Source organism: Trachemys scripta, chromosome 4 (genome assembly GCF_013100865.1).
Source record: "Trachemys scripta elegans isolate TJP31775 chromosome 4, CAS_Tse_1.0, whole genome shotgun sequence".
Classification (NCBI taxonomy): Eukaryota; Metazoa; Chordata; order Testudines; family Emydidae; genus Trachemys; species Trachemys scripta.
This window is the reverse complement of record NC_048301.1, coordinates 46,162,804-46,179,024: the sequence shown is the minus strand read 5'-3', so window position 1 is coordinate 46,179,024 and position 16,221 is coordinate 46,162,804. Positions and strand designations below refer to the sequence as shown.

At 41.1% G+C, this 16,221-nt stretch overlaps 1 protein-coding gene across 2 annotated transcripts; it reads left to right on the top strand.

Annotated features, from left to right (window-relative positions):
- The first annotated feature begins 406 nt into the window (after positions 1–406).
- PSMA6 (proteasome 20S subunit alpha 6) lies at positions 407–15,898 on the top strand. 2 transcript variants are annotated; one of them, XM_034768744.1, is made up of 7 exons: positions 407–613; positions 7,093–7,187; positions 8,825–8,906; positions 9,227–9,382; positions 11,216–11,394; positions 14,702–14,796; positions 15,693–15,898. In XM_034768744.1, exons 3-7 carry the CDS (start codon positions 8,891–8,893, stop codon positions 15,748–15,750), a joined length of 504 nt encoding a protein of 167 aa, XP_034624635.1. In that variant the 5' UTR covers positions 407–613; positions 7,093–7,187; positions 8,825–8,890; the 3' UTR covers positions 15,751–15,898. The 2 variants fall into 2 exon arrangements, with proteins under 2 accessions (XP_034624635.1, XP_034624634.1); XM_034768743.1 differs by having other exon boundaries at positions 417–617.
- The last annotated feature ends 323 nt before the right edge of the window (positions 15,899–16,221 follow it).

Sequence of the window (16,221 nt, the reverse complement as noted above, 5' to 3'; positions counted from 1 at the left end):
AAGGGGATGATGCTGGCCACCTCCAGTCCTAATAGGGCCACCACCAAAGGGTGCAGCCCTCCCCAGGCCGCCCTGTTCGCTAGGGGCAGGTGCAAAGGTCACAGCGACTCCCCTGCCTGAGCAGGCGAGCGCCAGCACCCCCTCGAAAAGAGGACAGCAGAGCGCCTGCGCAGTGAAGGGGCGCTAATTGCCGTTTTGTTTGCATGCTCAGTATCAAGGCACCTCACGCTCCTGCGTCTGCGCAGTAGGCGGGGGGTTGTAGCTGAATGGGGGGAGGGGAGGCGAGGCTGTTGATTACACGCATGCGCAGAGGAGGGGGCGCGTGCTGTCGCAGCGTGTCGCGACTATACGCGAGCTAGCGGCTCCTCGGCCCCGGCGGAGCGATGGTGTGTTATTTGCGCCTGCGCGGAGGAGCACGTGTTTGCGTGTCCCGGAAGCACTCCCTGTCCCAGAGCGGCTCCCAGACTCAGGCTGGTGGGAACGGGCCTTGCACGCTGCGTTACCGGCCGCTTCCCTGCGCCGCTGCCGCCTTCCCCCCACCATGTCCCGAGGCTCCAGCGCCGGCTTCGACCGCCACATCACTATCTTCTCCCCCGAGGGCCGCCTCTACCAAGTAGGTGAGTGTCCGGCCTGGCAGCCGCCGAACTGCCCCGTCATGGTGCAGGCCGGGCCCACCCCGCTCCGGGGCGCCTGTGCGGGTTGCTCCAGGGGCGCTCGGGTCTGATGCTGCCGAGATTGGGGTGACGCTGCCGCCGTTTGCCGGGCAGCGTCCCAGCGCGGACTGCACCGTCATGGGGGGCGGGAGCTCAGCACGCCTCCCCCCACAAACGCTTCTGGGGCGCGGAGGCTGCAACGCGCCCATGAGATGCCCAGACGCACAGCTCGCGGGGGAGCGTAACCGGCCCGGCAGGGTCGCCCCCATCATCTTCTTTCCCTAGCGCGGGGGCAGCGGCTCCGCAAAATCCACCCCCACCCCAGCGAAGTCCTCTCCGCACCGGGTGGGGGATTGTAAAACCCTGCTTCAGAAATCCATCCCCGGGTGAGAGTCTCCTCTTCTCTCGGTCCCCAGCCCAGGATGAATAAAATTATAAGGCCCAATCTAGGTTATACGGTGCCCATCACCAGGATGTCAGGGTACCTACAGTGTCCCTATTTTAGGAGACAGATTTGAAAGGGCGGCGTTGTGTACATGAGAATATGCCACCAGTTTAATTTGAAGTGTGTTTTTAAACAGATTTACTTAAACCAGTGCAGAAACATGTTGGGGCTTCTCAACACTACTTTAGTACAAATAAAGTAATTATGTGATTATCAAATACGTTGTAAAGAGGTTTTTTGAAATTATATCCTCTCCATAGTCACCAGCATAATCATATCTGCAGAAAACTTGTTGAAAAGGGTTTACTGGGTATATAGATTATTCTTTTTGTACAAATAGGCCTAGATGTTCTGTGTGTTAATGGAGCAAGAGTTTAATGCCTTTGGAAAAGTATGTATTCAAATTCAAATGTATTAAAATTGACTAAGGTGTGCCTATGTTATAAGGAACTATTTGATGCCAAGGGCCAGATTTTCAAGGGGGCCTTAGCCTAGCCTTTGAGCTTGCATGCCATTAGATATGCAAATATGTGCATGCATGCTCAGTGTGCTGTCATTTGGCCTACATGGGTGATAGAACTTACATGTGCACTAGTGTGGGCAGGTAATAGGGCATGAAAATGCACATGCAGATCTTTGTAAACACAAAGTTGAGCAGCACAAAGAGAGGTGATTGAAAATTTGGCTACAAATGTCAGTTTAGTTCTTGTATAGTGCTGTACATTTTAAATGTGCTATACAAAGATTAACTGATAAATGCACCCTTACACCTTAGTCCAGCGATTCTCAACCTGTTTACCATTGTGGGCTGCACATGCAGCTCTCTGTGTTATGTGGGCCTCAGTCACACCATGTATGCTATCTGTATGGCCCTGAGATTGTCACATGGGCCGCAGTTGTGTTGATTGGGCCGCAAGCAGCCCGCGGTGGAGAACCCATTGCCTTAGTCAAATGCAGCAGTTACTCCCCTGGTTATCCAACCCAAGCTGGTGTTGAAAATAGTTGTCCCACTAGAGTAATGGGAATCAACAATGTTTAAGGCCTGGTCTACACTAAAATATTAGGTTGACCCAGCTATGTCGCTCGAGTGTGTAAAAAATCCGCACCTGAGTGGCGTAGTTAAGCCAACCTAACCCTCCCAGCGTAGATAGTGCTAGGTTCATGGAAGAATTCGTCTGTTGACCTAGCTACTTGGTGAGGTGGATTACCTACACTAATGGGAGAACCCTGCCTGTTGATGTAGGTAGGGTCTACATTGAAGCGCTACAGTGGTCCAGCTGTAGCATTTCAGGTGTAGACTAAGTGTAGTATAGGGAGCGCAAGAGTAGTAATGGGGGTTCCTGCATTCTGAAGGTACCATTGATGCTAAAAGCAAGTGTATGATAAATTTGTCTTGATTTTATGTAATACGTGTAGTGTGGTGTTAATGTATATGTTTTTACAAACAAATATGTATGTAAACACTTAAAATATTTATGAATCAATTAAACTGTGCTATGGAGCCATCATTGAGAATCATAGGAAACACAGCTTTATCACATTTGTTAGAACAAAACCATTTAGTTTGATTGAATATTTTTGGGAATGCTTTTCAAGTTGTCACAAGTGCTTTTTTATTTAAAAAAATAAAATGTAATCAAATTTTTAAAAAGCCTCCAGAAGTACAGTTAGAAAAGGGATGGATCACTTGATAAGTTCCCCTGTTCTATTTACTCCCTCTGAAGCACCTGGCACCAGCCTCTGTTGGAAGACAGGATACTGGGTTAGATGGACCATTGGTCTGACTCAGTATGGCCATTCTTATGTTAAATTTAGTTATGAACTCTCTGATTATAAATGGTACAAAAGAACACATCTTAATGTAGGGAACAATCTGCATCAGGCATTTGGACATCCCCTTGGTAACTTAATAATTGGTCTTGTCTCCAATTTGATTTTCTCTTGCTCTTTGATGTCCTAGTACAGTTTTTCCACTGATGATGCCACTGCCATACTTGTATAATTATTTGCCATTTGAATATTAGCATACAGGGGACTTTTTTTTAGTTTGTGCTGCATGTCATTAGGGTGTCATAGAATCATAGAAATGTAAAGGTGGAAAGGACCTCAAGAGGTCATCTCGTCCAGCCCCCTGCACTGATCAGGACCAACTTTACCTAGCCTAGACCATCACTGGCAGGTGTTTGTTTAACCTGTTCTTAAAAACCTCCAATGATGGGAATTCCACAACTCCCTTGGACGTCTATTTCAATGCTTAATTATCCTTATAGTTAGTTAATATCTAAATCTCCCTTGCTGCAGATTAAGCTGATCTTTGAAGGTGAGACAAGAAGCAGATATGGAGAATAATCAATTGCCATCTTTTTTAATAATAGCTCTTAACATATTTGAAGACTGTCTTCAGGTCCCCCCAAAGTTGTCTTTTCTCAAGGTTTTTAAACCTCTTATCTTTTTTGTTGCTCTCCTCTGGATTTGCCCTAATTTGTTCACATCTTTCCTAAAGTGTGCAGTCCAGAACTGGACACAGTACTTCAGCTGAGGCCTTACCAGTGCCAACTAGAGCAGGAGAATTACCTCCTGTGTCTTGCATGCAACATTCCTGTTACTACAGCCCAGAATCTTAGCTTGTTTCAAAACTGGGATCACATTGTTGACATTCTTTCAATTTGTGATCCGCTATAAACCCCCAGATCCTCTTCAGCAGTACTACTGCCTAAACCAGTTTTTCCCCATTCTGTATTTGTGCATTTGATTTTTCCTTCCTAAGTGTAGAACTTTGCACTTATCTTTACTGAATTTTATCATGTTGATTTCAGACAGTTTCTCAAAATTGTCAAGGTCATTTTAAATTCTAATGCTGTCCTCCAAAGTGCTTGCAATCCCTCCCATCTTGGGGTCATCTGTAAACTTTATAAGCATACTCTCTACTCCATTAACCAAGTCATTAATGAAATTATTGAATAGTACTGGACCCAGGGCAGACCGCTGTGGGACCCCACTAGATAACGTTCCCCCAGTTTTACAGCAAACCATTGATAACTATTCTTTGTGCAGTTTTTCAATCAGTTGTGTGCCCACATTATCGTAATTTTAATCTGGACCACATTTCCCTAGTTTGCTTATGAGAATGTCATGTGGGACTGTGTCAAAAACCTTACTACAATTAAGATGTATCATATCTCCGGCTTCTCCACTAGGCCAGTAAACCTGTCAAAGAAGGAAATTAGGTTGGTTTGGCATGATTTGTAATCTATGATGACTATTACTTTAAACCCTGTTCTCCAAATGCATATAAATTGATTGTTTAATAATTTGTTCCAGTATCTTTCCAGGTATTGAAGTTAGGTTGACTGGTCTATAATTCCCATAAAGTAATCAAAATAAAATGAGAATTTAGCATTCTAGGTTTGCTAGGTGATTACCTGAAGTAGTTGGGGGGAGGGAATTGGCTCCAAAGTAATAGAATGTGACTTGGCTACTCAGAAATAATATTTTTAATTAATCAGTTTTCAGGTTGACTCTTCACTTACTTGGATGGCCCATGAATGTTTGTTAGTTCCAAATGCTTGTGTTGGCTGCCATACCAATGAAAAAACATAAACCACTGATTCGTGTAATGGTAGACTGTCCAGATACTGTACTTTTCATTCCAAAAGTGTTCTCAGTTGTGCATTATCTTACTAGCAAACTTCTTATGTATTGGGGAGAGATTGGGCAGTCTCTGGAATTCCTTGCCAAGTCAAGAGGATTTTCTCTACTATATAGCACGTACATAATTATTTCCTGCAGTTATTACCATTTCTCTTCCCCACCTCACTTTCTCGACCTTCCACAGTCCCCATCTCTCCAGTTAGAGACCTGGATTAGATGGGAGTGCTATTCTTAGGATCTAACTGTTACAGCAGCTTCACTGGCTTGAAGGGTGGTGGTTGTGTGTGTTTATGCTTCTGCAATATTCCTAACCTCTTGCCATCCAGGGAACCAGAAACTTGGGAATTGAACATGGCAGTGCAAAGCTCTTTCACTCACTTGCCATACCCAAGTTAGTCAAATGCTGAATCCCGTTGGGTTAGAGAAAGAACTGTGGTTCTGCATAATTACAAAATACTATTGCAGTATAATAACTGAATTGGGACAATCTGATTTGAAAATAAGAAAACTGTTTTAGATTTAGCATATAGATTTAACATGGGGACAAACGAATCAATATGTGTAGTACAGAGTGGCTTTTTTTTCCTCCCACTTTAATCCCTTATAAATTCAAATTGCTTAATATAATTATTCAAAAGATACTTTAGTTTGCTAAATTAGATGTTAAAAACAATTGGGTAGCACATAGAATGTGACTGTGTGTGCTATATGGAAGAGCTGACTTCAGGAAGAACTTTGTCTTTTACTTCCCAAAGCTGAGAAACTTGCTGCTGAAATGATGCATGGAAGCTTGGAGAAGGCAACAGTTCTTTTCATAAGCACCCCTTGTTGCTGTTAACTTGCCTCCGAGTACTGGCATTTCCTTGTCTTCTATTGTGTCAGTCTTAGAAAGGGGAGATTTCTTTCAAGTAGAATTTGTTGCATTGGTGTGTTTCAAAATGTCCCCTTTTCTCATTGTTGTGAAGTTCTGCATGCTGTGCAGAGCCTGCTGCAGTTTGAATACATATGCACAGTACCACTGAAATGCTGAAGGATGAAAGAGCCTGTATAAATGTCAAATACTATTGCAATACAATTACTTAATTGGGACAAGTTAAATTGCAAAAAAGGCTTTCTTCGGATGTCTCCCTGGAAACTGAGGTAGAGCAATTTATAATGAATACTTAATCAGAACATTATTAGCATAAATTTTGTTTACTAGTTACAAATTTAGGTAGTGCCAACAGTTAAGTGGTTGATAAGTAGGTGTTATGTAAATATGAATTAATAAGCTCTCATCTTTTAATATGCAAGTTACCAAATAAAAATCATGGGGAACTTGCTTGTTCTTAGGTGCTTGGGAGGGCATAATAAACAGCAGCATGGTTTAAGAGATGGAGCCAAATAATTCTAGATAATTGAATTTACAACTTGAGTTGTCGGTTTCTTCTAGGTAAGTATAAATAAAATAAATAATAAAATTCCTTTTTGGGGATTAAAGTCATTAATGCAGTGTTAAGATCCAGAAAATGTTGAGGTACTGCTGAAAGCTCAACCTTGATTTCTGGGCCCCTTGTGATTTTCTTGTTATATAGTCTCTGACACAAATTGTTTCCATTGATTAAGTGCGGTGTATGTAATATAATAAACAGGAATTGCTTATTCGTTCTTACAGTAAATTACAGTACAGGTTTGAGTTTTGATTTAATGTTAAGTCTTAATTAATATCTAATCCAGTGGCTTTAAAATTATAACCATTTACTTTCTGCAAGTGGAAAGGTTTTTTTATTCAGTTTTTTACATAGGTTCCAGGTTAATGTTTTAACATTGGGCCATTTCAATCAACCACTGAACTGCTTTTTCTCTAATTGGCTTGTTTTGCAGATCTTGTTGAGATTTAAAAATCAAGCCAAGCATAAGTACTTGGCACTGTAGTGTAGCTTACTATATGTAAGGTTTATAAGAAACTGTATTTTATATGCTATATTTAACATAACTTTACCACCTTCAATAAGTTAAAGTTGAACTTTCAAACTTAAATCTGTATTTCCTGACTTGACTACCTGATTATTTTTTTTATTAAACCTTTATGTTGCTTGCCTGCTCTCTGGCAGGGACACAGAATTTCTTGTTTCAAATTTTAAAAGGGAGAGCAACACCAATGTCTAATACTGTTCAGCACTCTAATTGAACAGAGGAGAGTCAAACTCAGTATTTTTGTCCATTGGGACAAGCTATTGCAAACAAGAGAACTCAATCCCCAGTGGGATATGTTTGTGTGGGGTGGGCTTGCAGGCTCTGCCCCAAACATATTAGTGGCAATGGTACAAGTATTTCTGATTATTTTTATATGTATCTTTCTAGAATATGCTTTTAAGGCTATAAACCAGGGTGGCCTTACATCAGTTGCTGTTCGTGGGAAAGATTGTGCAGTAATTGTAACACAGAAGAAAGTACCTGTAAGTAAAACAAACACAAACCTATTTTTGGAATGTGAATAGTAAATTTAGTGAAATTATCAGCCATGTGTCTGTGAATTAAACCCATGGTTTTCAAACTGCGAGTCATGACCCAGTACTGAGTTGCGAAATGTAAGGTACTGGGTCGAGGTGGCTCTTGTCAGCACTGCCGATCGGTCCGTTAAAAGTCCCGTGGGCAGTGCTGCCCGGCTAAGGCAGGCTAGTCCCTACCTCTTCTGACACTGCGCTGTGCCCCGGAAGCCGGGGGCCATAGAGCTCCGCGCACTGCCCCGAGCACCAGCTCCACACTCTCTTTAGCCGGGAACCAGACAATGGGAGCTGAGGAGGGTGGTGACTACGAGCCGGACCTGCTGCTAGCCACTTCCGGGGTGCAGTGCGGTTCGCAGTGCCAGGACAGGCAGGAAGCCTGCCTTAGCTGCACCGCTGACTGGGAGCCACCTGAGGTAAGCCCGCACCCCAATCCTGCACTCCAACATCCTGCCCCAGCCCTGAGCCCCTTCCTGCACCCCAGCCCCTCATTCCCGGCCCCAGCCCAGAGCCCTGACCCCCTCCTGTACCCCAACCTCTGGCCCCAGTTCCATTGGGTCACAGGCATTAACTATTTTCTTCAACTGGGTCACCAGAAAAAGTTTGAAAACCACTGAATTAAACAGTACCTGTTTGCCATTGTGCCTGCCCTGACTTGCCTCCCCTTTGCTGCTCACGTGTCTTCTCAGCACCCCAACTCCACACCACTTAATTTCATTATTGCAAAGCCCTGGGCCACCTGAGAATACATCTGTCTTGAGGTGTGGGACTGTTTACCTGTGCATTTTTCCCAGTCCTACTCTTCTGAAACCTTACCTGTAAAGCACTGTATCAGTGGTACAGAGAGCAAGACTTCAGTAAATGTCTGTCAGCACATTGGATGGAGTGACACAGTGATGTTGAGGAAGAGAAGCCAGCAAGATGAGAAGAGTTTAACTCCTAATTTGAAGAGCAGGAAACATACTAGGGGTTCCTAAATATTTGTATAGGGATCCTCAGAATTGTCCTGGGGAAGAGGATTTCATCTTCCTCCATTTCCCCTTCCTCCATTTCCCCTCAGTGACTAATCTTTGACGAATGTTGGGCGGTGTCCCCTTCTTCCTTTGCTACCTGTTTGACTGATCACTGGAATATAGTAGTAGAAATTCTTCCCACGTTTCTGCAGAACAAGATACTAGGGACTTATAATGGAAGTTCAGCGACTCTTTGCAAATGCAGTGTTATGTTGGAACTTTCCCCTTTTCCATGCTGATAGTAGATAATGGAGTGCTTGGAAGACAGTTTCCACCTTAATTTTCTGATTTCTGCCTCTTGTTGGCCTGAGGGCAGGTCTACACTTAAAATGCTGCATTGATACAGTTGCACCACTTAAGTGAAGACACTCCTACACTGACAGGAGAAGCTTTCCCGTCAACATAGCACTGTTTGCATGGGGAGGTTACTGTTGGTATAATTGTGTTGCTCGGGGTGGGGGGATGTTTTTCCCCTGTAGTGTAGACCTGGCCTCAGTGATCTGGTATTAATGTCTTTTATATGTGGATAAAGGACTATTGTTTCTTTTAAATTATTTCAGTATTTTTGTCCATTAGGACAAGTTATTGGATTCCAGCACAGTGACTCATTTATTCAGAATTACTGAAACTATTGGATGTGTAATGACAGGAATGACAGGTAATTAATTTACCTTCTGTTTAAATATCCAGATTTTCTAAATACTTTTTTCTTTTGTTACTTCATTTCATGTTATGTTGATGTTTGCAAACTCCTGTAATCCAGAACTGGAGATGAGGTTTAAGAGATTTGCTATTTACAAACTGACAATTAGTTTAAATTTAGCACATCAGGATCTTCCAGAATGGAGATCAGATTAGTGCTATCAACAGCATATCCAGCAATGCAATGTGATGTGTTTTCAAGAACTTTCTCTAAACATTTTTTAGTGGAAGTAATGCTTACTTTAGTGGGAGTAAATATTTTGTCTTTTATATTAGCTGACAGCAGGTCTCAGGTTCAGAGAGCCCGCTATGAGGCTGCTAACTGGAAATACAAGTACGGCTATGAGATCCCAGTGGATATGCTGTGTAAAAGGATTGCAGATATTTCTCAGGTCTACACACAAAATGCTGAAATGAGGCCTCTTGGTTGCTGTAAGTATACTAAAGTGTACCAAATGGATAAATCTAACAGATACAGATTTTATTTTTTTAAATTAAACGTATGGGAACAAATTCTAACCAACTTTTCTAGATATGGGCATAATATAAAGAGTAGTGGTGACTAATGGTTAAAACAGGGGTGTTGGAGTCTGGACTGTGGGATTATATTGCTGTTTCTGCTATTGACTCACCATATGAACTCAGGCAAACCTGAGTCAATTTTTCTTGTGTAATAGTAGGTGTTATGAGTAGAACTGGTTAGACACTTTCTGAGGAAACCTAATTTAATCAAAAAATGCTGATTAAGGAGGCAAAACGTTTTGGGAAACCTGCCTGCTTTCCTAGTGGGCTGCTTGCAGTCTGGATCCTAGGGTCCATAGCTCCGGAGTAGCCCTGCCTTCAGGGACCATGAAGTATCTGACTCACTCACATGGAGCAGGGAGCCTAGCAGCCCTTGGGACTTCTAGGCTCCCAGCTGTGCGGCAGGGAGGGCACCAAAGCACGGAGCCTAGAAGCCCTGAGAGTCTTGCTGTAAGCTTCCAGTTTCCCTGCTTGGACCCACCTCACCTGTAGCTGAGGTTGGGCTTCCAACTCCAGAGCAGGGAGCCTGGAAGCCTAGAGAACCTCAGCTCCAGCAGGGACTCTAAGGGGTTCTAGGATCCCTTCCGCAAAGCTTGGAAGTCCTGGGACTGGCTTAAAGGTTCTGCAGCTCTGGGGTAGCCCCAACATGCAGACTTCCCTGGGGCCAGGGACAGCCCACAGGTGGGCTGCAGCAGAGCTGCAGACACTGGGAGCACTAGCAGCAGCTCAATTAAGTTGACATTCTTGTCAGTTTCACAAATTTTATACGGAAACACCATCTTTTGGTGTTTCTGAAAAGTTTCTTGGTTTTGCTGGGAAATTTGGTTTCATTTCAATGCGAAACGACCCCAATTTAAAAAACCTGAAAATTAGTGTAGATCAAAAATACAATTTCAACCAGCTCTATTTATGGTGCTTAATCTGTTCAGTGTTCCAAAGTTCTAATTTACTGTTTTAAAATTGGATACTGAATGTAAATCTCAACTTAGCATCTGCTTATTACTTGTACATGTGTAAAATTAGTAGTTCAAAGATCTTATCTATGAAATTAAATAGAAATGCAATGTAATGCAGTGTGAGGCAATATTGTAAAGTTAAAATGGCAGTCAAAAATGTACTTAACTTGACTATGCAACGTATTTGTAAAACTTCCTATTTTTTTCAGGTTAAATGTATGCTTAATGTATGACATTCTACAATAAATAGCACAGGATGTGCACTGCAGCTGATTTTACCTTGTTACTGGCACCGTAACTCTTGTATTACCCTGACCTTGTGGCTCTGTTGCAAAGTCAACACTGCATTACATTTTCTACATTTAATGAATGGTTTGCTTTGTGTGAGATAAAAATCTGGTTTGGTCTAAAATGAGGTACATACTCGGAAATGAGGCACAATTGAGAGGTATAGAGGTATGCCTTGCATCTGAAGAAGTGAGGTTCTTACCCACGAAAGCTTATGCTCCCAATACTTCTGTTAGTCTTAAAGGTGCCACAGGACCCTCTGTTGCTTTTTACAGATTCAGACTAACACGGCTACCCCTCTGATACTTGAGAGGTATGTTACCTTAGTGATAAAGGGGAAACATGAACCTCAGAATAATGGGACTAGGTCCAAAAAGGTATTTAACTGTGCACTGTCCCAGTTCATACTAGAGGAGAGTCTACGTTCTAAAAGTCAGAATCCCCAATCACATGACACTTTGGTTATATAATTTATTTATTTATTTATTTATTTTTAAAGGCATGATACTGATTGGTATTGATGAAGAACATGGCCCTCAGGTATACAAGTGTGATCCTGCAGGTTACTATTGTGGGTTCAAGGCCACAGCTGCGGGGGTCAAACAAACAGAGTCAACCAGCTTTCTTGAAAAGAAAGTGAAGAAGAAATATGACTGGACATTTGAACAGACAGTAGAGGTAAGCCAGTAGGGGAAAATCAAACTGAGCCAAAAGTGCTCCACTACCTGTAGTACTTGTGTAAAGGGTTATGATGCAAAGAAGTATTGTGTTTCCTCCTTTGTTATGGTGCCCAATGTCACTGCCATAGTAAGCAGCCGTTTTCACTAGGAAGTAATTTTGAAAGTGCTTAAATAGTGCTAACCAAACTGTTTGCCTGTGCTTGTGCTATGCATTTTTGGTATCAGTGTTTCATAAGGCTGTTCATATGCCCAAATGGGGTAATGGCACTAGTGGGACATCTTATTCTGTGTATCGAAAATTCCTTGTAAAACACACAAGTCACATACACATTGACATTACTTGCTACCATTTGCCCTCCAATATCTATGTATAGTATGCTTTGCCTTAAGGATTTTCTTAATGTTGTCATTGTTTAGTTGTTGGTTGTGTAATATTTTCCTCCTTGTAAACTGACAAAAGTAGTGAAATGTTGTTGTTTTGTTCCACCTACAAGTTCTTTTGAATATAGACAGGCTGTTTTTTCTTTTAAAAATAGGATTCTTATATTGGCACAAACTGAACTAAAGTCATTTATTTGGTTATCAAATTTCAATACTCCTAGCCTGTTACTGCAGAGTCACCATTGCCATTTTAAGTATGTTGGTTGTTCAGGACCCTGCATTGTGGAAGCCAGAAAATCCTGCCACCTCAGTTTGTAGTTGTCATCTTGGATTTGCTCTCTGAAGAGCAAGTCACTGAAGATGGTTTTAAAGGCTTTTAAACCAACCTGCATGCTAGAAAGCACTTTAAAATAGGAAGTTACTGTAGCACCAGTGCTGACAGTTGGTGTTGTGATAAGTGCACATGCTTTTTGCAGCAGCAACACTAGAATCATCTTGGTCAAGGATGCATCCCCTCTAATGCATATGTATATCCATAGGGCTATGAGTAGAAGCCTTGATAGGAAGATACTGACTTCCTGATCCTCCATATTTGGCCTGTTAGAGGGGCAAGGTACTAAAAGTGCAGTTGTGCCAGAGATTATAGTGCTGTTTTCAGCGAGGGAAGTGGTGAGTTTACTCTGCATTTTAGGGCAGACTTTAAAATTACTTTCTGTAAATCAGGTGGGTGTCGGGGGGGTTCCAGTTGTATTTTTCTTTCCTCTGAAACTGACCACAAAACAAGTAGCTCCTAAAAATAAATTATGGAAGCTAGTATGTCCCCATTGAGCATCAATCCCACTACACTCTAATCTCTTGTGCATTGGTACTATTTATCCTGCTTTTCCACTGGAGGAAAAATGAAGGGCCAGGAAATCACCCTGATCCTAGCACTAGCTCTGCAGTGCGTGGCTGGGTATAGAAATGCACTGTCCTATGATACTCCATTCAGCAATTGTATGCCCGTTATTGCATATGTGTACATGCAGTAAGTATAAAGCCAGCTATTATGGAAATTATCATTCAAGACACAGCCTTAAAATGTAAACTACTTATAAAATAAGCCAACACACTCTTGTGTTTGATAATTTTCCTTACTGTTTCAGCTAAACATAGGAGATTTGAGTTTAAACAATCCTTTTCTATTTCTCCTGTCTCATCTTGTTCTTAAGTCATGATGCTGATCTTGTGATACACCAAACACTGCAGTCACATAAACTGTAATAACCTTAAAATAAAATTGACTCCATTGCAGGGATCAACAGGAGATGTATGTTTAGAAATGGAATTGAGAGGTTTTTAGCTAATGTTTGGGTTTTTCTTCAAGTCTGCACTACTGTGTGAGCTTTTGAAAAGCTTTGTTAGCATTAGAACATGTTCACACATTGCTTATATTCAGTTATAAATTACAGCCTTATAGGGACAATTAAGCAGTCATAATTTTAACACCCAAAATTATTAGAGCTGAAATCTGGGGTTTTCAAAAGAGCCTTAAGGGTGCTAGGCACTCAAATCTTATTCAATTTCAATGTGACATGAATAATTAATTCCCTCAGACTCCTTTGAATATACCATCCAAAATAGTTGTCTCGGAAATAAAATTTATTCTTTTTCCATTGTTTCCTGGCATCTTGTATATCACTCACATTGGGCAATTGATTGAGGCTATTCCTAGTCAGTTTCATATCTGTTTTTAATGCACAACACTGCAGTGTTTTGGAAGCAAATGCTTGAAATGAATGTTTAAATACAAATGAGTTCCAATCAATTCATAGAAACACTTCTATTGGTGGCTTTTTTTTTTAAAGGTTGTGTAAAAATATCTTCACAAACCTATATTTTGGGCCTATGTTCACCCTATTAAGTGTTCCTTTTAAAATTTGAGTCAGCCATGATAAATGACTCTGCTGAGCAAAACCAAGAAACCTGATGGCATCTTCATGCTTTCCCAGGATCCTTGTGAAAGGCTGTATGTGTTTGATTAAAAAGATTCTTTCATAATCTGGCTTCTACTGGACCCTGCATTGAAGGCATAATTCTAGCACGTCAGTTCAGTGTTTCAGAAATTATTGCATTTCTATTTATTTTTCAATTTAAGTAACGAGGAAGATGCCTATCCAAGGCTCTCATCACCCTAATGCACCATTAACAATTCAATTAAATATCAGCAACATTAAAATCAATTCAGCCAGCTAGCGACCTACAAAAGATCTTTTCTGTCCCTTCATCATTATGAAAAGATATAATTGCAATGTTGAGGCTGACTTCAGTGCAGGATTAAGTATGGAAAGAGAAGTTGAGAGAGAACTTGTAACACATACCTTGGATAATTAGTAAAAACAGAAAAGGTAATAATCATGGTTAAGTGCAGTATTTCTTAAATCCCCAATATGAGGGCATGTTATAAAAAAGAATAACACAAAATAGTAACTGCACAAGTGACTTGTGTATCTGTTTGAAAAGCATGGTGGTGATTCCATGTCCTTAAAAAAAAAAAAAAACCCCACACCCATAACCACCAAGGTAAAACTGGCTTGTAGATGTCTAGATTGTTTTGGGTTTTTCTTTTTTTGGTGGTAAATGTGTTCTATTTTCAACTCAAATCAAAAGATTTTAACCTTTGCATGGTAAACAACTTGTTGGATTTTCTTATCAGGAAATTCCAAGATACACTGATTATTAAGGGTATCCTTATCTTGTATGTTGTTTGCCAGGGTGAAGAGAGAGACCTGAATTTTGCTACAGGAGCAATTTATATTTGAAAATGTGGGAGTATGTGGGGGAGAGAGGGAGTGATTTAACTTGAAATTGAAAGATGGGTAGGTCTTGACAATATTTTGAGTGCTCTTTTTTCAGTATTTATCTTTTATCTAACTTACTTTTAGACAGGAATAACTTGCCTGTCTACTGTTCTGTCCATTGATTTCAAACCTTCAGAACTAGAAGTTGGAGTAGTTACAGTTGAAAACCCTAAATTCAGGTAAGTTAAATGACTGCAAAAAAACATTGGGGGGGGGAGGGAATCACTTGCCATTTTCTAAAAATTTGGGGTGGGGGAGAGTTTGGGGACATCCTTTCAGATCACTCTTTGCAGTTGGGAACTGTGGCCCTACTTTAGTCTCTGACTAGACAGGAAGACTTTAAAAAAAAAAAATTATATAACATGTTTTTAACCTGTGCAAGCATGGTATAACATCAGTTTTTGGGATTTCCTAACTTGAATGCTCCTTAATGCAACATTAAGGGTGAAATAATGCTGGCTTTTTGCATTTCATACATTTTCAGAAAACTAAATGCAAGTTAGCTCAATGTTAAATGGCACAGAAGATTAAATAAATAAAAAAATAAAAAATTCCCTCCTAACAGGGCACCTACTGCCATGCTCCCCTTTTGCCACTGCCATTCAAGGGCCCATGCTAAGGCTCTGCCCTTGTATTCCCGGACAGTGGGTGTGTATGCTGGGGGAGGAGGGACTTCCATAATCTGGTCATAGCCATCCTTTCAGGAAAAGAGGACCACAAAATTTGAATCCCCTTTGGAATAATCGTCCTACTGATTACTTTGGACCACTCTTATTTTTTTTCCCCACCCCAGTACATCATGGTAGCTACCTCATCAGCTTTGCAAGGGTATTACTAGTGACCTGTTTTGTCCCTCCACTGTCCCCATTGCTCGCCAGGAACCTAGACTCTCCTGTTGGTTTTTCAAAAATAATCAGCATGGCTCATTCATTGCTGTAGCAATTATTTTAAATGGACAAAAGATGCAGCTGTACTACTTACATTTATTTGTGGGGACACTAAAGATGGAAGATGGTGGATTAAGGAGAAGAATAAACAAAACTATTTCCAGAATTCTTTTTTTCCCCCCCTTTAGGATCCTTACAGAAGCGGAGATTGATACGCACCTTGTAGCTCTAGCAGAGAGAGATTAACTAGTTGTCCTAGTCGCATTGACTGTGCTTCTGGCCAGGATGTTTGGTAAAAAGAAAACACTTATTAATGGCTCTGGATTATGGGTTGAAAATGGAATGCTATATGGTGTATTTTACTCTGTCCAAATAAAACAGAGGTTTTTGAAAACGTTTGGTGTCTGCTTTAATTGCCATACTTCGTTTAAAACAAGCTTGTTTTTTCAGTGCTGTGAAAACATAATTCAAAATATTTGATAGCATGGAACACTTCTGCAGTAATTTGCCTCTTGCCTAATGGGTTCTTGAAGGAAAATGTGGTAATGAACTGATTCCCTAGGTTTGGCATGACTAACTTTTTGTGTCACTATTAACCCAAAATGCTGCCCATGCTCATTTGGGATTGTTATGCTTAGTTCTGATAATATGTCTTGTAATGTTTCTGTAGTGCCATTCACTACAAACCTCAGTCTGGCTCCTTAGAGGAAGAATATT